General features: G+C 38.2%; 1 protein-coding gene across 2 annotated transcripts in view; it reads left to right on the top strand.

Moving 5' to 3' along the window:
- Positions 1–22,350, top strand: part of TSPAN14 (tetraspanin 14) — a 34,801-nt gene extending 12,451 nt beyond the window's left edge. For both annotated transcript variants that reach the window (XM_077784556.1, XM_021526645.3), the window contains exons 2-9: positions 1,475–1,572; positions 8,357–8,407; positions 12,812–12,958; positions 13,704–13,874; positions 14,411–14,536; positions 15,737–15,781; positions 16,285–16,404; positions 18,146–22,350. In XM_077784556.1, the coding sequence (XP_077640682.1) occupies positions 1,492–1,572; positions 8,357–8,407; positions 12,812–12,958; positions 13,704–13,874; positions 14,411–14,536; positions 15,737–15,781; positions 16,285–16,404; positions 18,146–18,217 (813 nt within the window). In that variant the 5' untranslated portion in view covers positions 1,475–1,491 and the 3' untranslated portion in view covers positions 18,218–22,350. The remainder of the gene's footprint in view (positions 1–1,474; positions 1,573–8,356; positions 8,408–12,811; positions 12,959–13,703; positions 13,875–14,410; positions 14,537–15,736; positions 15,782–16,284; positions 16,405–18,145) is intronic.
- Positions 22,351–23,297: the final 947 nt, after the last annotated feature.

Raw genomic sequence — 23,297 nt, 5'->3', positions numbered from 1 at the left:
ACTTAGATAAACAAGAGAATGATGCTTAAGAGTTCTTTGCTATGATTCATAACAGTTGCAAAGGTTCCTAAATTTTTTCTGTAACATTGGATGGGTTGCAAAGGTCAGTAACTAAATTACAAAACTCATTTTTTGTGGTGCAACTGGCTACATGTAGCAAGGTCTTTTCTAGTCACTGCCTATACTGCCAATAAAGTACAATTTCCTTTGCTTTAATGAAAGTTAAATGATTTTTGCTATAAATGGGCCATGCACATTAGAAGTTATAAGGTGAAGGAAGAAGACTTGTTTTTAGTGTTTGGTTAAAATTATGTGGAAATCAGCATCTGAACTCTAGAAATACCAAGCTCAATTATTAATTCACACTCTAGCAATGGGATGAGATTCTCAAAGCCAACTTCTGTTTCTTCTGTAAGTGGGAGTGTTTTTTATCCTCTGGTGCAGATTGCTTTTTAGGGGAAAAAAACTCCAAAAACAAACAACCCCCAAAAACCTAGTTTACCTTCTCATAGCTGTGGATGGGGTGCAATCCCCTTGTCCATTCCATGGTCTGGGTTTCAGATTTACTGGGTAGGCTTGTTTTTTTGCATGCTGTCTGCGCATGACCAGGGTGGCACAGTGCATTTTCTTAGTTAGGAGGTATTTGAAAGTTGTGTTCTTGTTTCCTTGCCTTTGCAAACCTTCCACTGACATTTACCTCAAGCAAGTGGGGGATTGAAATGCTGCTCAGCTGTCCAGAATGTGAGGGCTGTGCAAGTGCTCACTCCTGCTCTGAGTTTACAGCTTGTTCTGTCTTTCTTATGCGTGGCATTTCTGCAGAGGTGCTTTATTTATGATTGTCTGAAATACTTGAGCAAGAGATGTGAACCTTATCTCCCTAGTGTGTGTGAGGAAGCAAACCAAATCCACAGAGCAGGTGGGTATTAAATGGTGGGACTTTGGTTCTTGAGAATTAAACCTCTTGCAGGAGATGATCTTGTAAAGAAACACAGAAATAGGGAAGAGCTGGGTATAACTACCTTTTGTATTTAGAAATCCAGAGACACAGAGATTCCAGGTAACCACTTTGGTATCCTGCTAGCTGGATTGCTGGATGTACAATCCACAGGGTTTGAGGATAAGCCCAAGCAGCCATTTGCTGAAGTAAAACAGTTTTGAAAGAATGAGAAGGCAGATGAGTGTCATCTTGTTGATGTAGATCTTCCTAGGCTAACTGTATAGTGAGTTTCCTTTGTGGGTGTGCCTGCCCTGTTATAACATTAGGATGCTTAAAGATAAGATTATTAAGCAACAGATACTGAAAGGAAGTGTAGGGTGAGTGGAAGTTTGAGCTGACTTCAAAAATGCCTTTGAATGGCATATGGTACAGATTACTGTCCTCTCTTAAGAGAGCAAGAGGGGCCTTTATTAACGGGGAGAAACCTTTATGAATGAAATCTTTACTTAATCCTGTCATTCTTTCTCTTCTGTGCAGACGCTGTGCCATAGAAGATGCACTATTACCGATATTCTAATGCAGAAGTCAGCTGTTGGTACAAATACTTGCTCTTCAGCTACAACATTGTCTTTTGGGTGAGTACAAAATGTAGAGGTTGAAATAGTTTATGCACAGTTAAGTTATATTACTTAGCTTCATTACTCTGTTCAAGGGAACAGACTGGAAGAGTTGTGTGAAAGCAGGAAACTGATGTATTGTTTACAAAACACCCCAGGTGTTTTGTAATTGAAGCTTATCCCTTATGAGAAATTATTATTGAAAGTTATAGGACTCGGTGTCCATATTATCCATGTTAAGTTGCTTCCCTATTAAAAGAATCCTTTAATAATGTTTCCTTTCAGATCATCTTTAAGCTTTGTTGGGTGGTGTAGCTGTAAATGCACTGTGCAGAAGAGAAAAAAGGAGCTTCCTCAGAGAGTGTCAACAGCTGGCAGCACATGTTGTGCTCTGTGGGCAGCTGAACTGTGATACAGTCTTGAAATATTTAGCTATGGACTACCTGCCTCTAATGTTTGGAATTGAGTGTGAAAAAGTACAATAATAGATGTGTGGTTTTAGATGTGTGATTCAATGAAGCACCTGCCTTGGAAGAGAAGGCCCTTTAAAGGGTGGTGCTTAGTGTTACACTAGAAAGAGTTAAGATGTCTGTGAAGGGAAGGTGAGGAAGCAATTCAGACAAACTCAATAATTCCTTTTTGGAATTTTCAGGTCAAGTGTTAACAAGTTTGAAGTTCTAGGAACTGCAGTCATGGAAAGGCATGAGTAATCCTGGAAAAGTGCAGATACAGTGACTTGTCCAGTGCTAGCAGTAAAGTTGCTAAAAACCACAGAACTTTTTGTTACTGTCACCACCTTTTGTTGACTAGTGCAATGCTCCAACATGATACTGTAGCATTAAGCCTCGGGGGGGAGTTACCCTTGTGTGGATACCAGAGCAGAAAACATTTGTAGAAACTTTTGTTCCCTTAAGGGGTAATTTGCTACAATATTGCATAGTGCAAGTGTTCATTAGGCATGATATTTTCTGTGTAGCAATGGAGGATGCTTGAAACAGGTCAAGAATTGTGCTTACAAGCCACCAGCTCTGCAGTTCCTTTTCCTCTGTATTGTACAATTCCCATGTACCTGTGGTGGAGTGTGCCACAATGAGAAGAGATGCTTGCCAAACTGTCCTGGCTTTCAGAGAAATCACTTCATAACAACGTGGATGCTCTTTCATGGTGGGATATGTGAGAAATTAACACTCTTGTTCATGAACATAATAGGATTCTTCTAGACCTCTGCTTTTTTTTCTATTGTCTCATGAATTGGGGTCTATGACTGTTTCTGACAACCTTTTAAAAACTGAATTTTTTTGCCTTCACTATAAGGGGAAGAAGACTGTCAAGAATTTGCCTCTTTTTTCACAAGAATAAATTTGGTGTCTTTTTTGTTCTTTGCAGTCATTACATTTTTTTCATTTTTAAGAAACTGTATTCTTTTGAGATGAATGATGAAGATCTAAAGATTTTTCTCTTCTTTAAGGAAAAGCTTTTAAAGATATGCCAAAGTATTGAGGAGAGTTGATAATACAACCTGTGTATTTCAGCTGATCTGTTGGCTGGAGGAATTAGCTTTCTGAACAGGTACTTGTAGTCCTGGTAGCTTCCTCAACAAAAGGGCCTGATGCTTCTGTTGACCTTATCAGGCTGGCCTAGTAAATGATGTGCAGCTACAGCTCTTTTGATAAGATTTTTGGCACCATTAATTGTAGAACAAGCTATGTAGATGTAGAAGGTAGACACCCCTATAGGCAATCCATGAATCATTCAGCTGACACAAGGATTCAGGAGCCTGTGAAATCCTGCTGGCTGGTGTGACTACAAATTCACCATTTGTGAAACTGAGTGAATTTTATGTGTGCCTTAAAAGAGCTGAAGGACTACAAAACCAGAAGGAGAAACATAACCGTAACTCACAAGGAGCATTTAAGGAGGGAATGTTAGTTTTGATTCACTTTCCTTGGGCTGCAGGACAGGTGCTTCTGGGAACTTGTTTGTGAGCATTTGTTAGTGAGCCTGGCTGCTCTAGAGGTGGATGAAGGATGGATTTAGCTGGATGCCAGAGGGCCTTTTGCCCATATAAGCTGTTAGAGCTCTCCTGTGTTTATGCACAGTTTATACACAAACCAGGTAATAGTAAGTAGTTGCATGAAAATAGTTGCATTTGTTCTTCTGTCATACTTACTAAACTTAATAGTAATTCCCAGAATTTTTAAACTTTTCACTGGGTGGTTACTGCAATTTGTGTCATGCTTCAAACACAGTTCGCATTGGGATTAAACAAAATATTGAACTCAAAGAGGGAAAATATGACTAATAATGGCAAACTCGGTGTAATCGCCCTTTAGAAATCTGTAAATCTTCATTCTCTGGAAGCATCTTTTTTTCAGTTGGGTGACTTGGGAATACAAAGTTCTGGCTTTTGGTTGTGCACTGCTGGCTTGTAATACCACTTCTCTGCTCTTTTAAGAAAGGGAATGGAGGCCATAGGGAGGGCTCTGCCTAGGCATGATTTGGATGTGTGATTGCTTTGTTTCCATCTTGCTTTTTAAGCATGCTCACAAGACTTAGCTTGTCCAACTACACTCTTGTTAATGAGCAGTGATAAGGCAGTACTAGAGCCATTAAGATAGCCCTGCAGAGAGCAAGATAAGAAGGCTGGACCTTTTTGTATTCGAAAGTTTTTTTTTTTTTTTGTTCAAATCACTTTATTTGTCATGGTGCAATTTAACTGCAACAATGCCAAGTGAAGAGCTTGGTTTTGACACTTTTCTGTTCTGAGTCATTCTGCAATTGAGTGAGCTCTTCTGTGAGAGCTCTGGTGCTTGCTGCTTTGCCTCCAAACAGTTGAAAGGGTGTTTTTTTGGGGTAGGCTGAGAATTGCACCTCAGCTGGGCCATGGCTGTTTCAGTGAAGTGTAGGATTGTGCGTGTGCTCTGCCAAAGCCTTTTATGTTGCACATGATCTCACTGTCTCTCATGAATTGAGAGGACAGGGTAAAATAACTTTTAGCTGCTGTCATCTGGGTTTGTCTTCTAAAGGTCTGTAGTTGTGGGTGACTCTTAAGTGTTATTGGAGACAAAACCAGAACTTTTCACTCCTCTTATAGGAGATTTGGCATTTTGTCCTGCACATGGTAGTGAAGGTCAAAAATTCTCTTCAGTTCTGGAAAAGAATTCCGAGTTCATCCCTTTGAAAAATGAGAGAAGACCCAGGTTAGCATAAGATTTTCTTGGCTTCTGCTAGCTGTTGTTTTCCAGGAACTTGTGAAACAGCCTTGCTGTGCCAGGAAGAGGAGAGAAAGTACCACCAGGTGATTTCCTGACACTGAGAGGAAGAGTCTCTGAAGAGACAAGGATAGGAAGGAAGGCTGCAGGCTGCTGATTACTCTAGCATGGGTGGAGCTGCAGTGTAAAGTAGGATTTTCCAGGGAGTGGGAAATGTATTCTCTGTAAGAATATACAAAAGCTGCAAGCAATTCCTATTGCTGCTGCTCAGACCTAGGGACAGAGTGACCTACAATCAGTTTGTGTTGCAAGAGCTGCCTACATCTGAGACACAAATGAGCCTTGTTTTCTCAGTTGGTAGTGTCATAGGAATTGTAGGAATTCAAAGTGTGCTTGGGAATGGATAAATAGGTGATGCTTAGAAGTGGGCACAGTGTCACTGAATTGGCATCAGTATTGTACATCTGAGCAGAGCCTACGGTTTGATGGAATATGTTTAAAAAATGGATTTATCAGTTCCAAAGCAAGAAATAAGCAAATGCTGGTAAATAGTGTTTCAGTTTCCTGTTCAAAGGGGCACAATTGACCTGCTTTGTGTATGTTTCCATCTAAGTGGCTTCAAGGACTCTGCAGCACAGTAGTGAATTGGGAAGTCCAATTTGTTCTTGTTTACATGTCATTCAGATTCTATTGAAAGGAAAATTTCAAAATGCTGTGCTTTTTAGAAATAGCTGACTAGCTTACTCTCACCCTGGGAGCACTTTTCGCTGTTCTTGCTTCTTCTCAGCTGCCTGTTGTCCCATTCACCCAGCTGTTTAGTTCAGTGAGCTGAAAAAGGTTAAAACTTGGCTTTCAGTTTAGGCAGATGAGCTCCCTGGTCTGCTTCAGACTCACCACTTGGATGCCTGTGTAAGTGTGTTAGAGAGGGTATTTTCCTGGGGCTGATTCTCTGTAGAACTCTGGGCATGCTCAATCACACCAACTCCTGAGCTAGTTTGATCACCATGCTGTGTTTTTACAATGGTTTTCAGAGAGATACTTTAATATATCTTGCATGTAGTCTTTGAAGAAAAAGGGTTTAATTTCATTTCTCATTTCATTACTATTTTATGTTGTTGCAAATTGGTTGTTTTGCTAATTGCACCTGCCAATGCTTTGTTTCTTCTGCAAGTAGGTACTTGCATACTTTGCTGGATTTTTGCTAAAGAATTTTTAATGTATCTGGTTTGGTTGCTTCTAGTGAAAATGCCGAATTTCTTTTCTTAGCTGAATTAACTTTTAGATTTATCCGCATTGTTTTAACAAGACTGATAAACTCTGTTTTACTTGTAGCTAGTTTGCACAGGTGCATATGGAAATTTTCAAAAGTAGTATATCTTGAAACTGAATGTTTTATAAAAATGAGGGCAAAGTTCATGTTCAAAGGTGAGACTAATGCATGCTAGTGAAAAATCTACTTAATCAAAAATCCGTTGCAATTTAATTAAGAAGGTAATTATAATGGAAGGCAGACAGTCTGAAGAGGTCACTCTATTTACAAATTCTATAGCATGATGCTAGTAGTATTCTAGTACCCTTAATTTGTATACAGAGAGTGGACTATGTCTTCCCAATTATTTTTTTCTGCCTTGTTTTCTGTAGAAAAATTTCCAAATATCCAGCTCTCTGTGTAATTTACCTTGATTACTCGAAATTATACCGTCTTCATCTGTCTGCCAGCATTCCTGGAGCATTTGGCGTGAAAAGGATGAAGGATTCATCAATTACATGCACTGTGCAACTTAACGACATACAAGTTTGATTACTGACGATTTTCCCTGCTTTTTTTGATCTGAAGATCACTGGGTTAAGATCTAGGGTTAATGTGGGTCAATGTTTATATTGGTGTGGTTTTTAATAGTCTTTTCCAAGTTATGTTTTGATCCAAATGATCACTGTAGATGTTCTTAGCTGATTCAGTGTCCAAGGTGAGTAGTCATTGTGCTATTGCTTCTGGCAATTTATTTTGTACTGTTTTGTCCAGTTCTAGCTCCATATGTCAGTGGTGGTTTTGGTTGCTTAATCTTTAAGACCCAGAATATGTCCTTTCTAGACAGAAATGTGTAATATAATTTGACTAATTTTTACAGAATAACATGGATGATGTTTGCCCTTTTTGGCTTTGCTCTCCCCCACTCTCTCCAGAACAATTTCACTTGCCCTGAGTGTTCTTACAGCAAGCAGCCCATGGGCCCAGCAGTGTTTTGCATTTGCACATCTTTTTCTTGTGTAAGAGGGTTCAATTCTTGCTTCTTATTTGTGCTGTAGAAACTTGCCTGGCATGCCCATTTATTTAGTGGGAGGTGCTGCATTTCCTAGAGAAAAGGATTTCTTTTTCAAAGGGTTTTTTCAGTTGTTGGGATTTACTTTTCAGTGTGTGTAAAGCTTGGCACTGGGGAGGTAACTTCAGTCCTTTCTACAGGATAATTGAATAATTTAGGCTGGAAGAGATTTCTTAAGGTGGAATTCAGCTGTTGACCAAACTGCCAGGTGGTCCATGTTCCTAAGTGCCATATCTGTACATCTCTTAAATATGTCTAGGAATGGTGACTAAGCCACTTGCTCCAATGCTTTATAACTCTTTCAGGGAATAAGTATTTCCTAATATCCAGTTTAAACTTCCCCTGGAGCAGGTTGAAGCCATTTCCTTTTGTGCTGTTACTTGTTCTATGGGAGGAAGGACTGATGCCCATCCTTACTACAACCTCTGTTCATATAGTTGTAGAGAGCTGTAAGTCCTCTTACAGGGTTGAATTTTTAAGTAGTGAGGAAGAGCTGCCCTTGGGTTATGGAGAGGTCATTTTAGTTTGATTATTGAAATTGGATGTTAAGAACAAGTTGCCTGAACACTGAAGAAAGGGAATAAGATGTTAGAGCAAGGAGCTCTTGCTTTGAGTGACTGTAATTCAGAAGTATTATTATACAAACATGAATTAGTGGAGGCTTTGTTGTAAGTTAGATTTGGTGCTTATGGAAAGTAAGCAAACAGACCATTAATCTAGCTTGATTCAAATGGGCTTAAGGCAAGTAAAGATTTGGAAGACAAACTATATCTAATCAGAGAAGAGGCAAATATAGAGGACCTTGGCACTGAGTAGTTACAAGGAGCAAGCATGGCTACTGTCATAGCCATAATATTGGTACTATTAAGTGACTAAGTAGGGAATAACTTCAAAATGCATTAAATGTTCTGATGTCTTCATTAGTGGGCAGGCAGACACTTTGTAGACAGTCATTGGGCAAGGATAACTCCCACTTGGAGCTGCTCTGAGATATTGTCTGTTAAGTACCATGTACTTCTTGAGTAATCATGAAGAATCATATTAAAATACTTATTAAAAAGTAATTTATAAAATGCATAAATGTTGTGGAATAAATGCCCTTCAAATAATTATTGTGGGAGATGGACTCATGGGGAGTAAGGTCCCATTACTGTTGTCTCAAATTACAGGCAATATTAGTTTTATTTGAGCAATAGTGCTTCTAGCCAAGTTTGAGCATATGGGTGATAAGTACATCTAATTTTTTTATTTTTATTTTTTTTTTTTTAGCTAGCTGGAGTGGCCTTCCTTGCAGCTGGTCTGTGGGCATGGAGTGAAAAGGTAAGGATAGAAATAACTGGTCTTACTTCAGTGGCTGTTCCCTCCTGCTCCAGTAAAACTACTTCTTCAGGAAGCAGCAAAAGTTAAATGTAGCATCTGAGCTCAGGAGCATGCTCAAATAATCTAACCTGAGTTTAGCTGGAATTTGCTGCTCGTCCCTGATCAGGAGTTAAGCTGTGACCCTTGATAATCAGAGTTTTTCTATGAACTTGTAAGAGCAGGATGCTGGGCAGTATTTAGCTGTTATGAATAGGCTCTCTTTCAAAAGCATGTTTCTAAATTCTATATTTCTCTATGCACCTCCTTTTATTATAAACAAATATTTGTGAGGGTATGAGCTGTCTTTATATTTTAAAAAAGCGCCACTAAATCTAAATGTGCATCTTTGGAATACTTCAGAAAGATGCTCCCAGTCTGTTGGCCATCTGTTGTCCACTCTATTCCCCATGGAGTGCTTAAGTGATTGTGTTTCCATGTAGAGGAACAAAACTGGGAAACATGATGTAGCTGTATAACTTTATTTTTAGCAAAGGTTTCTTGCAGCTAAGAAACTTCCTCAACTGGAGGAAGTTATATATGCACATCTACTCGGAGTTCTCCTGTTACAAGAGAACAGAATGATACAGGTATGGAAATGAATGGTTCCCCCCCCCACTGAATGGCTGTAAAAGTGTGGGTTTAATGAATTCAAGCACTAGGAGAATGTGACCATTACTAGATTCACTGATCTGCATCTCAGGAGTGGAGGGCAGGTGCCCTGGCTGTTCAGTTGTGCCATGAGCTAGTAAGACTTCAATTACCATCATGTTCACTTTTCCTCAATTGAAGTGGTTAAGTACAGCAGCAATCCAGAAGCAGAGAGGTTCTGAGATTCCTCTGCTTTTTGGAAATGAGTTTTATGGTGATTTTAATTCTGAGGTATTTCTTCTCCTCCTCCCTGCTCCCCATCTCCTTGCATATATTCTTACAACTAGATTGGTGCTGTCATTGCTATATGACAACCTATCTTGACACAGAAATGCTTTTGCCTCCTATTTTGTTGTTACAAAAGAATTTTCTTTCCAACCCTTTAAGGAGGATGCTAAACTTGTCTTGGATTTGTGCTCTCTTATGTTCATTCTTCTGTTTTGTATACAAGCTCATAGGATCTCTGTGCTTGAAGACTAATATCTCCATTTGCCAAACTGGCTTTATGCTACACTGAAGTTGCTAAAAGACAAAGGCAGACTCTTTGTCTTTATTTTTTTAACTTTGCCTGAGCTCTTTCTCCTGTCTGTGCTATCTTGCAAATAAATGCTTCAAAGCCTTTCCTGTGCTTTTGAACTTCTGAATGGTTCATGAAGTCTGTTTGTTATTTTTATGTCAGTTCTGTGCTATGTTTTCAGTCTTTCAGAGTTGTACCATTCTTCAGCCAATAGGGCCTGTATTCTACAGATAAACATCTGTGTGAACAATAGATGGGAAGTAAGAGAAAAACTTTGCAGAAACTGAGCTGCAGTGGTGTACCCAAAGATAAACTAGAGGTGGTGGAAGAGTTCTGAACATCCTGTCTCTTACCACAACATGAAATACATTAGATCCATTTCATTTCTCTGATTTTGTCTCTTTTATTTGTGCATTAGGACTACAGATTAACTCCTCAGCAGTCTTTTTCTCTGGCTATAAATCCTGTGCTTCCTTTTGGCTGATAATATATTGAAATGAGACTCTTGGTTTGTGAGAAGTGTTGAAAATACTACATGGAAAAATGTTGATTGCGGTCCAGTCTCTCTAACTGGTGTATCTAGTTGGCCTATCCTTGTGATTTTGTAACTGGCTTTAGTTACTCTGACAGTCACACAAAAATTAATTTGCATAAAATTTGAAGAAAAGGAAGATCTTCAAAAGAGGAAGATCTGGGAAACTAGAGGCTGGTCAGCCTGACTTCATTCCTGCAAGTTCATGGAGAGGGTACAGTCAGTTTTCAGATCAAGACTGTTGTTAGAGGGACTTCAAGAGCATGGAGAAATAAGTCCCTGTTCTGTGTGACTGAAAAAAAGGCTTAAAGTGTGAGTTTTCTTACAGCAAGTAAGAAAGATACCCGAGTACAGGTATCAGGCTGCACTCCTGTGTACCTGAGGAAATCTCTTGTAAAGGGCAGCCTGTTTGTGCCAGGTGCAGATGGCACAGGCAGGAGTGTCTTTAGCATAATAGGTATGGTGGGATGAGAGTTTCCTGAATTAATTCCATTGTTTCCTTCCTTCAGGATTTTTGACTTAACATTATTTCTTGGGCAAAATACCCATAACCTTTTTAAAAAGAGCATGTATAAACATTGTGTGAATGTGAAGAAAGTGTTGTGGACCAGTGACATCTGAGATTGAATAACAAAGCCCAGTTCCTGCCTACTTCTATTTATAACATGCTTTGATCAGAGAAAATTGTCTTCCAAAAAATGTTGCTTGAGCAATTGAGATCATGTGAAAACAAAAAGCTTGAGTTTGGGTGTGGGAAGGAGATGGCTGGCAGTGGTTATGGATGTTATATCAATAGTTATGACCAGCATCCTGGTCACACAGTGCTTTGTTCCACAGCATGTTGATTCTACAAGGATGCTGCATCAGCCCCTCTGATCCTCACAGGTGTTTCTTGACTGTGGGGTCTGAGCCAAGGTTTGATTAGGTGGGCCTCCCATAATTAACCAGGTAGACCAAGTTTGTTAGCTGTTAGGTGTAACAGTTTTTAAGAATGAAAATGTGTGACTGGTAAAACATTATCAACAAACTAGGACCATTTTCTAAAAACCTGTTTCAGCTGTTAGTTATCAGCTGTTGCAAGGCAATTCTGAGTGCTACAGTTTAATTATTTTTTTTCCTTTTCACCCCACCAGCCAGTTTTGATATAAACAATTCTGTCTTGCTGTTGCCAAATTAACAGCTCTGACAGAAGCTGTTATGGAGCATGCTATGAAAGAAGATGGAGTCTTGTGGAACACTGCAGTACTGTTCATCAATGTCTTCAGCTGATGCAGTTTCTCCAAGGGCACATTTGCTTCTAATGCTGTAGATTTTAATTTTAAGTAAGCAGTTGACTAAGAAATTATAGGGATTTTTCCAAGGTGTTATCTTAGGTGTATATCCTTTGCACTTTACTCTAGAACAGGTACCTGGTAATTTGCATTTTATTGAAAAAAATTGGGCAGCTTATTGCAAGTCTCTCTGATAGTCTTCTCTTGCACTAAACATGGTTAGTTTGAGAATATACTTTATAAAGAAAAAAATAGTGAACATGTGATGATGGGATATTGTGTTGATTTTTGTTTTTTCTGTGTTTCAGAAGTGAAAATATTTCCCTATTAAAATGTTTTGTGCATTGTTGATGGTTGTATGATGAACACTACTGCAAGGCTGCCTGGGTGTCCCTACAAGTCATTCTCATGAAGAGTTTCTGTTGTTTGTCCCTTCGGTCTTCTGCATGTTCCATCTTGTTCTTGCACATCACAAGAGAATCCTGTTATGTATATTTGGTGGAATTGTAATGGTAGCTGGTGTACTTCTTAAAACATAATCTAGAAAGTATAAGGAAGGTTTTCACTCTCTTAGCATTGCATTCACATAGATTTAGCAATCCAAGCACACAGGCTTCATAGCAAGGATTGTCAAGATAAGTGGTTTCTGGATAGTTACCAAAAAGAAAATATTGCTTCTATCTTAGACAAATTGCAAATATAGAGAATAGATAACTGCTTTTGGTGTAAGAATTTTTATCAGGGGTGAAAGGGGAGTGTTTAGACTCTACTTGTGTATTTCTGAAAGAGCTGGGAGGAGCACTGCTAAAACTCTTTGGCACTAGAAGGGTTGTAACTAAAAAGAGAGGAATATTTGCTTGCCTTGAAAACAACAAAAAAAATTCTTTCCCTCTTTAAAATGTCATCCATAAAGTGCTTTGTCCTTAGAATGTTTTTCTCTTTCTCCCACTTAAACTTTATGATTGGAAAAGTCGTCTTAATTTATTTTTCAGACCATGATATTGGAGTGCCCTTCTGATGGATGCATTTCAAGTTAATCTAAAACATTAATTCTTCTACCTTGAAACTAAATGAACATTGAGTGATAGAACTGAGCTTTTGGCACCATCTTGTGGAATTCTGTTTGGCAAATAAACTTAGGAGGATGTAGTCTGAGAAAGGGACTTATTAAAAGAATTGCTAGCTGTAACTTTCATACTTCCTCGCTGGGGTGATGAAAACTGGTGCTGTCAATGACCATTCTACAGCAAGACTTTTTTTTTTGTTGGTGTCACTGTTGGCAAGTTCAAGGGTTTGGAGCCAGTTCATTTGGAATCATGTGGAAATCGCCCAGAAGGAATGCTGGGTGAATAACATGCTTACAGTTGGTCACATTCTGTTCTGGTTTTTTCTTTCAGGGTGTGTTGTCTGATCTGACAAAGGTGACTGGTCTTCACGGTCTGGACCCAGTGGTGCTTGTCTTAGTGGTGGGAATAGTGATGTTTACTTTGGGATTTGCTGGTTGTGTGGGAGCACTGAGAGAAAACATCTGCCTGCTGAAGTTTGTAAGTAACATCATTATTTGAGAGAATTATTATGTGTGTGAATGCTGCAAATGATGAACTGGGAGCAAGCCCAGATAATTAATGATAAAATTTGGTTTATGGCAAAGTATATGGCAAGCTTGCTGCCTTGACAAACCTCTGAGTAATTGTATTGAAAGCAGGGTGGTTCCAGCTTATCTTTTTTTCTCTCTGTGGAACATGCTCTTCCTTGCCTTTTTAAATTTGTTCTGCTCTGCAATGATGTTATAGTAGGTATACCAGAATCTAACATTGTGATGTTATAGAACATGCTTAGTCAGTTAGGAATCACTGAGAGTATGTAATATAGTGGAACAAAATACCTGAAAAACTTTAAAGTTTCTTGTACATGTTGGCAAAATTTTGGGACTTCAGTGACTGATGTAAAATTTCTTAAACAGCTCTTTTTATAAGAAACTACTTCTTTGCTTTAGATCTGAAAACAATTAGGCTGGGTAAAAAGTCTAAAAAAGAATCCTAAAATTAGGAACAATCCAAGAGGTAATAAAGACTTCTTTAGCCCTGTGTTTTACAGATTCTCCTTTATTGTTTTCACTGCTGTAAATAATGACATTGTCAGGTTTGACATTTTACTGTCAAGTTCAGGTGACAAAAACTCTGCCTCTTGGGGTTTCTTTACCTCGTATTCTCACTGCACTCAGTGTCTGTGCTGAATCAGAATTTGAACCCAATTCTGTGTCCGATTTAGAACTTTTGTTTTTTACAGTTCTGTGGAACAATTGTGTTTATATTCCTGTTGGAGCTGGCAGTAGCAGTTATGGCTTTCCTGTTCCAGGACTGGGTGAGGGACAGGGTAAAAGAATTCTTTGAGAATAACATTAAATCCTACCGAGATGACATTGACCTCCAGAACATCATTGATTCACTACAGAGAATTGTAAGTTCATATCCTGTCACTTCTTTGATACCTTCTAGGAGAATATTGATTTTAAAGTTTTCATTTTTTTATAGAATTATAGTAATTTGTAGCTAAGAGTACTGTGTTACAGATGTGCTGGTTTTCTCCCTTCTGTGTTGAAAGCAGCAGGGATAGAAGACACCCTGATATCCAGACTTGTTGTGATGTCTATTGTGGAAGATCTCAGGACCTTTCTCATTTGTTCCCCTTTCCCTTGCTCCTTAAGAAAAAGCTTTCTCTTAAAAAAATTTGCAATGGAACAGATTGTATGACAATTATATCCAAAATTATAAGTTTTGTAATTTGTTTGACATGCTGACACCTGTTTCCAGGAGCAGTAATCCAGATGTATTGCTTTCATTTCATGTCTATTAGTTTTTTACTCTGCTGTTGCTATTGATTCTGCACCGACTTAGGGATGGTGAAGATTTGTAAGCAAACACTAACTGTTTGGAGGTATTTTAGAGAAAATTTATCCACTGAACAAACTTCTGGAATGTATTTATCTGCTGCAGAACCATTGCTGTGGTGCCCAAGGTCCAGAAGACTGGGACTTCAACATATACTTTGACTGCAAGAGTGAAAGCAAAAGTCGCGAGAAGTGCGGAGTTCCTTTTTCCTGTTGTATACCTGATCCTGCTGTAAGTTGTTTCCTGGCTTTGTTTTTGCCCCGAGATTGTAAAGTTATGACAGGAAGTACTTCCTGAATAAGGTGTTGAAAGGCTTTGAGGTGTGCCAACCAAAAATTACTCTTGTGCAGACAGACTTCTTTGTGTTTATGTTGCATTCTTTTAGAGTCCAAATGTGTCAACATGTTAACTGAAAATGTATTGTCACCAGGAATTCAAGCCATTTTAGTATGGTTTGGATCTGAAGCACTCGTGTCTGGCTTTTTTTATTATTCCCAATATGTTGCTTCCTTGGATCCCTGGCCTTTTCCTGGCTTGTAGGGAGCTGAGAGCTCTAAGCGTGTGCCTGCCCCAGTTGGAATTAATATTTCACCACCCCTCTGCCAGATAGGCAGGAGTAACTCCATTTGCTGCTTGTTGGTCGGTGATTAGTAAAGTACTCATGTATGAAGTTGAAAGCTTCTGAGTCAGCCTTGGCTTTGGCAAGGTTTAGGTGCTTATTGGTTTTGCTAAACTTTGTGCAACTTTTGAGCCTTACAGCAGATGCCAAAATGTAGAGGTAGGGGCTAACTTATAGTGCTTTATGGTACTGCTGGGAATACAGCTTAAAATCCATCCAGGAATCCTGAGAGAGCCATTGGTAAGTCATATTTAATACCTGGTAGGCTTCTGGTTGTATTGGAAATCAGCCAAGAAAGGCCTTTGTCAGGGACATATTCCATGTTCAGATAAACCCAGTAATTATTTTCTAGCTCAGTTTGGAGCAGTACTGCTCAAATGCACATTTTTCTGTTGCTGGTGCTATATTTAAGGAGGAAAAAGGATACTTAAATCTGTTTAATGTGAGATTCTATTATTAATATTTCAATAAAACTTAGTATAAATTTTGTAAATGCAGGTGTCTCACCTGTGTGCTGGCAGTGCAGTTTTCATGTTAAAGAGTTGCTAGTTAAATGCCAAGTGATAGAAGCAGCTGAGATTTTGGGTGCAGGATATCATCTGATATCATCATTTATAGTACACACTTTTGCTTTGTCATTAATTTTCTTGTGTTCTGATAGGGCTTTGCTTGTTTTTACTAAAATGCTTTTAAAAATGGTTTGCTCTGACAATTGATTTGTTTATGGTTATAAAAGGTAGAAAAACTTGCTGTGAACAGAAGTAAGCACAAGTCAATTGATTTGTTTATTTAAAATCTCTTTTGCTTTGCAGCAAAAGGTTGTGAATACTCAGTGTGGCTATGATATCAGAAAGAAGGTAAGGTGCTGTCTGTCATGTTCTGTGCTTGCATAGACAAAACTAAAACTGGTGGGATTGCTGATAGATGTGTCAGCTCAAAATTCTAGCAACTAATAACTGTGCTACATCATAATACAGGTGTAGAGCAAGGTAGACATTGTCCTTTGTTTAAAGTAACCTTCTGCTGTGGCAGGGCACAGAAACAAGTGGGAACAGGCAAGGGGAAAGGTGGGTTTCAAAAAGGGGTAGGACTTGGATTTCAAGTATGCATTTCAGTTACCAGTTGTAATAGTCTAAATCTGCTGATCTATTGTTTGCTAATTTGACCATCTATTATCTGCTAAGTCTTTCAGAACGGCACACATAATGTCTGACATTCCTTGATTCAGATGTGTATTTTTGAAGTGTGATTAAAAACTTTACTGCAAAAGTGACAAAACATTAGCTTAGCTGGATCATGTGCTAGATCTTACAGTGAACTTGAGCAGAAGAGTAATCGTATTCTTTCTTTCTAAAATCAGAGCAAAAGTCAATGGGATGATCAGATTTTTGTCAAAGGATGTATTCATGCGCTTGAAGCTTGGTTACCCCGAAATATCTACATTGTGGCAGGTGTCTTCATAGCTATCTCACTGCTCCAGGTTAGTTGTTATTATGATTCTTGGAAAAAGTAATGTTTGCAAATAAAGACCTGCTGAAGGTAAAGGTAGTTAAGGACAGAGGTAAAATAAATATTTTGAATGTGGGTTTTTAAGGTATGATACATGGGTGGCAGAAACACTAATTATAGTAAAGGGGAGTTAGTGTGAAAACAGTGGTTGCACAAAGCAGTGAAGGTCAGAATAAAAATACAGTGCAATAATAATAGTGTGTGATAATTGGGATATATATATTGTAATATTAATATGGTCATATGTAATACATGATTATTATATAAAATATTCTGTGTTTCAATGTCATTAAGGAAGGAGGATCTGCTGTCTGCTTCTGTAGATATGAGCTCCAGTCTTCTATACAAACCTGAAATGACCAAGATACAGCCTTGTCCTTCATGCTAAGGTTACCTCAGCCAGCTGTAGGTAACCCACAGTGGCTAACCTGAAGTGCTTGTAGCATGCTGCTCAAAAAGGTTGGGAATGTAAGAGCAGGGAATTAGGAGAGCAGGTTGCAAATGTGATATTAGCAGGACCAGATGGAAGACAGTGACTTCTACTACCTCTATTACCTTCTATCAGTGCTTGGTACATCAGAGAGGGAGCTGAAATTCTCAGTAAAGCATGTTAGGTTGCTGCTTTCAAGGTGGACCCCACTTCGATTGTGGCAGTTGTTTGCACTGCGTTAATTTCTGTGCCAGGAAATTCCTTCACTTCAATGGGAAACAATAAACTTTTAAGTTCTGCTACAGAAAGTATTTTCCATGTAATTGACAATACTTGACTATAGAGTGCTAGCAAAAGACCTTCCTGCACCCCTGGTAATACTGCCCTCTGTAGCTTGAGGTTTGATATATTTTTATCACCATCTGCTGGTAATGCTTCTATGGGATTGAGAAATGCTATGCTGAGAGCAGCACTTCTTGCTAGGAAGATGGTCAAGACATAAAGTTTAATCTTTGGCAGTGTGTTGATTGACAATAACTTGGCAATGTTGTTCTCTATTTGTATCCCAAGGCTCTCTGAAACCACTTTCAGTTATTTGTATTTTCCAATTGAGTCTTTCTTGTGCATTAAACTATTTCATTGTGGGACTGAGTATTAGACATAACTTGACTATATTTAAATGAAATCTTTTGGCTTTCCAAAACTTCACTCCATTTTTATATTATTGCTAAGAATGTTTTAGGAAATTTGCTGAGTTACAAGTTTATCCTCAGGTTGTAAAGGAAAATTTCCTTGGGAACTGACATTAATGTTAAAATTTCAAATTTAAAAATGTCTCTGAATAATCTGGGGCTACTCGGTTGTCTGTGACAAGAATTTCATTTTAATACATTCTGTCTGTATTTAAAAAAAATGATCTGAAAACTGACTGGGTTGATATTCAAAGTTGTGGAACAAATGCAAATGTTTGCTTTGTAGCTCTAGCAGTAGGTAAACATGGGTGTTTATGACTCTCAAATATGGTTAAGTGGATTTGTTCTAGCTCTAAGACATCTGAAAGCTTATTATTTTGAAGGCTGCTGAAGTTTTACATGAAAGCATTTTTCTCATGGGTTTTATTACCTGCAGGATTCTGTTACCTTTATTACCTTTTAGTAATAGCTATACTTTGATGGATAATCTTGGCTATGAAATGATATCTGAATCTGCCAACAAACATCTTGCAGACTGGTGCATTACAAGTGTTTTATCTCACAAAATGGTATATTTTTTATCTTTTTAGATTTTTGGGATTTTCCTAGCCAGAACACTGATTTCTGATATTGAAGCTGTAAAGGCAAGTAATGCCTTCTGAATATGAAAACAGACCCATGTTGCAAGGCAAGTATATGTTCAGATTATTGATTGGACACCAAGGCAGAAGAAATGCACGGACCACGAAATACTCCCATTGTTAAAAGCCTTATATGGATCTTTTTTCCCTGCTCAAGGTTTTTGTTAGAAGCTATTAAAAAAAAAAAAATCACTGAACATATGCTGTCTACCTTTTTTCTGGCAAGGCAAGTCAGCGCACCAGCGTTGATCTCTGAGGAAGAAATGGAATTTCCCAAGACATTGGCAGAACAGATTTTAAAGACTGTAGCAGGGAGCCATGAAACTGCTGTAAACTCTTTCCTTGAAGGATTGCTAAGAAGATTGTTCTGTCTTCACTCCTGTCTTCTGTCTTAAAATGTAATAGTTTCAAATGTCACATGCTGATTTCTCCAGAATCTTGCAATCATATTAATCTCTCCAGCAGACTTATCCAGTCGTTTTTGGCAACATATCCAGCTACCATAATTGGAAATTGGGGAAAAAAAAAATCACAAAATATTTAGATCTTTAGTTGATTTCAGGTTGTGCAAACCCCATGCTGTTTTGAAAAATGTAAGCCAGTTCCCAGTATAGGAAAAATCTGACAATCTGTAGCATTAAGTTTTACAAATCTCTGTTTTGGGCAAGAGGGTGTAAAGCCCTGATGCTGTTCTCTGTCTGAGAAAAATGTAAATATTCTTTATTTATAGAAGAAAAACCTCTTTAAAAATGCTTATCCTTTCAATGATCAGTAATATCTTTAAAAAGTGCTGTCTGCATACACTTGAGAAGCTTGTTTTCAGTAGGTAGCAAGCATGCTGTGCTAGCTGTTGATGGCTTTTGTTATTTCTCTAGTTTCTCTCACAACTACTATGTTGATCTTCACAAGTCTTAACTGCCACTGTCAGGACTGATGAAAGACTTAGAAATTCAGTGTTAATCCTTACTGAAATATGTTTTTAAATAAGGAAGTACATATTTAGCAAAATATTAAAGTAGTTGAATTTTAAAGTCTTGTGTAAAGCTGTTGAGCCATCAGTTTCATCTGGTTCATGGTTCAAATGTGAATCAAAATATACAGTGAAGCAGAATGATTTCTTCAGTAATTTTCTACATGAAGCTGAAATAGTCCTTCTTATTGTCAGGGTTTTTATTTTAATCAAGAGAAAAGTAAACTCTTCTTCCAGTCCTCCCTTTGTGGGGGCTTAGTAGATGGATCTGTAGCTCAGTAGGAGGTGCAGTCTCTTCTGTAAGACTTTGGTGTTGTATCCTTAGCTGTAAGATTACAGTATGTGGCTGAAAAGTTTTTGGAAGTAGCTGTGGCTGTCAGTTTTACTGTGGGCCATCTAACTAACATGGTTTACTGCTTCCAATGACACCAGGTTTTTCAGGGAGAGCAGGTTCATTTGCAGTGCCTAACATAGTGTAAATTTTAGAAAAGTATCTATTTTTATAATATTTTACTATAGTGTGCCTGAAGGGTTTAATACTTGTATTTCTAAAGTATATGGTTTTCTTTGGAAGCCAAAATTTTAAATATATTATGTCCTTTTTTCTATTATGCATGTATTAACAAACATTTCACTGGCAAAAGTTGATCAACAGTAAGAATCTTTGTGTCTGGTGAATTGTCCAGACATCCTTCTAGCTTGTAATCTGTGAAGCACTTCAGGCGTGCTCATGTGTACTTCAGCTTTCATAGTTCTTTTTCTGGCCAGTGATTGAGACACAACAGGAAAAGGAAGTTTGTCTAAGGATGGCTGATTTCCTTACAGTAGCAGAGAATAGTCTGCTATTAACTCATCTGAAAACCTGAAAGTAAAATGGCTAGAAGTACACTGTGACTTTTTAAAATTGGAATACAATAAGAAAACAGTACCAGTAGATCACTGAGGGGAGAGCAAGAGGCATTTCTTCTGTAAAGCTGTGAATTTGATGTCTGTTTTACATCAGACATCAAATCTGATTAATTGGTTGTATCTGATCCAGGAGCAGCCAGAAATGTGTGATTGTGCTATGACTTGGCAAGGAACAGAGCAGTGGCCAGCAAACTTTGCTTTAAATTCTGGTGCTTGAAACTTTGCAACACCTCATCAGCCAAGTTACTTGGTTAAGGTTAATTGTGATAATCTGATACATCTAAAATCGGAGAAAGATGATTCCTATTTGGAATTTCTTAGTCATAAAACATTGCATTGAAAACACCAGCTGGGGGGTACATTTCCCTTTGCCAGTTTTTGCCACAGCCAGTTCCTAATGCTAGGAAGGAATTCCAGTGATTTGGTGAAAATCATTCTGGTGTCAAAGATGGCTGTGGAGTTCATGCACTGAAATTAGCTGCTGACAAGAGCCAGCATTACAGATTAGGATTCCAGGGTCTGCAAATCTTGCCAAGTTTCCTGAAGACTAATTAATACTTGGGGTTTTTTTTAAGTACTGTTTGTATGCAAACCAGAATTTAACTAAATACTGTCTTTCCACAGTTTGTTCTCGATGGCTTTGGCCATATTAACACCAGCCTTTGTTTCAGTTATTTGGAACTGAATTTGAGATAAGTTCAACTTATTTGAGGACCTTTAAATTCATGGGGTGAATGTCTTTTTTGCCACTCTGGATAAACTTCTCTGTCCTTATTCAGTGTAATTTTTAAAATCCTGGGGCTCTAGGTTGTTTTGCCCCTGTATATTCTGAAGTATGCCTATATGTGGCTAGTGTAATTTCAGACTTCTAATAGGAAGACTTTCTACTTAGTTTTATTTAGCACCTTCTCTGTGGACCTGCAGTGATGTCATGGCTAAAGATTTAGGTTATGGTCTAAAAAAAGTTGTCAGCAAAAGCAGCTGGGTGTGAGCCTGCCTCTGAAGCCTCAAAGGAAAAGTAATTCAGTGATCTCACAGAGAGGTTTGATATATTGTCGATGGTGAGATTTCAGCGGTTGCATTTGGAACAAGTTCACAAACACTACCAAGGTTTTTGAAAAAACAAGGTTTTTCATGAAGATGTCAAAAGAGGTCAGACTTGAAGAACTGGACTGAGAGAAGCAAACGTCAATGTGATCACATTTATTTCTCAGAAATGAGCACAACTTGTTTCCGTTAAGTTATGTATGTATGTGTCAGTCTGTTTGACAGTGCAACTGCCTCTGTTTTTATTGATATAACTGCTTTTGGACACAGTTTCCCTGTACATGAAGAGGAGAATGTGTATAAGCACTGAAAAGAGTGTAGTGACCCAAGGACCTTGGGTTGCCTTGTGAAAATCTGAATGTTTCTTCCCAAGAGATCTTTAGCTTTGGTGAGCTCGTGCAGTGCCATGTGGACAGACTTGTGCTTCCAGTCTTGGAGCTTGATGTGGCCATTGATTTGTGTGTAGAATTGCCTTGGGTTTTGTATCCCCATTCCATCCTTCCCTCTTTCTTCCCCTTACTGCCTGTGCATTGTCATGCAGCTTGAACATTGTTCAGCCACTGGAAGGGGAGTTTCTCTCTCCTCTTCTGAGCTGGCTTTTATGAGTGACTTTCAATATATTTTTTTTCTTAAGCCTTAAATTTGATTAAATAAAATTCAATATTTTTTACTCCTGGAGTTTGATTCCTGAGATGTGTTGCTTGCAGTCGCTAATATTTCACTCTTGAAGGTTTAGATTGGCTACTCAGATTGGGGGTGCTTGTTTTTGTATTTTGCTGAAACTAATTCATGATATTTTTTTCTTTTCAGTTTATGTTGTTGAATAATAGATAAGACTGATGCTTTTCTCTGCATTTTTAATGGAAAGCCATGAGCAAGTGAAGAGCTGCAGAATTTTCGTGTAGAGTAACTATTAAATCTCTGGTCATGAAAAAAAGGTTAAAAGTGCTGTATTTCTTTTCTCCTATAATGTCATCAAAACTTGTTTGTGTGTTGCTCAACAAGTGTCACTTACATGGGTTGGTTTTGTGGAATTCCCTTTCTCAAGGCTACTCCTGAGAGTGATATTTGGTGATGAATGTCAGGGGTCAAGTAGTGTTACTGGGTTTTGCAAGTGGGAAAGCTTTTGCAGGAACAAAGTTGTCATGTTTGTCATAAGCCAGTTGTTCTCTAATTGAGAACATATGAAGCCTTGTTGACTTCTAAATACAGTCTGCTTTATAATAGGTTTCTGAAGATCGCTGTTCATTTTTTTTGCAATAGCTTTTCTGCTGGCTAAAAAAAAAAAAAAAAAAAAAAAAAAAAAAAAAAAAAAAAATATTGCTCCCAAGCTTTTCAGTCTCTACCACTGCATTGTTTTGAATTTAATCTTCTAGGTCTGGACAACAGGGCTCTGCAATGTAGCTGCAACTGCTTAAAAAATTTCCCATAAGAACAAGTTGTGGAATATAATCTGCTACCTTCTCATCTAGTGACCTTTTTAAATACAAAAGGATTCCACAGAAATGTTCAGAGGCATCTGTTTTACTCAATTTTTTCCCCCATTATCTAAAGTTAAACCCAGGTTCTCTTATGGGTGATAATGAAATGCTGGCTGCCTCCACATCCTTATCCCTGCCCACTTGTAATTTCTGTGTCTTGTCCAAGCACTCTGTTCACTGATTGTGGTTTCTTGTAAACTTTGCTTCTGCAGAGTCTCATTCCAGTAGGTGCAACTCTGAAATCAGGACAAGACTGTAGCCTCAAGCGTTTAGGAATATTACTTGTGACAGGAGCAGGTACAGGTTCAGAGATGGGCTTTAAAATTGGAGATTGAAGGGAGAGTTAGCTTAAAGATAGCTTTGGTTTTGACATGTTCACCTAACAGTTGGGCTCACAGTGTCATTCACAATGTGCAGGTGTTCAGTTTGTGTCAGCCCTTTGCATTGTTTAAGCTACACCTTTAATCTAACTTGGTTCCATGATAAAAGCTTGTCTTTTATATAATTATTTAAAAATCCCATTGATACAAGAAAAATTGCAAGTGTGTATCCTAATCTCACAAAACCAAGCCCCTGAAAAATATATAATGAGTGGTAATTGTCTGATGTTTCTCCTGTGATGTTTCTTAACACCATTTGCTTGCCAGGGCTTTTTCCTGCTGTGTTGGTGGCTCAGTGAGGAGCAGCAGTAGTG

The sequence above is a fragment of the Lonchura striata genome, chromosome 7 (assembly GCF_046129695.1).
Source record: "Lonchura striata isolate bLonStr1 chromosome 7, bLonStr1.mat, whole genome shotgun sequence".
Classification (NCBI taxonomy): Eukaryota; Metazoa; Chordata; class Aves; order Passeriformes; family Estrildidae; genus Lonchura; species Lonchura striata.
The sequence above is the reverse complement of the archived record's forward strand: the minus strand, read 5'-3'. Positions and strand labels throughout refer to the sequence as shown.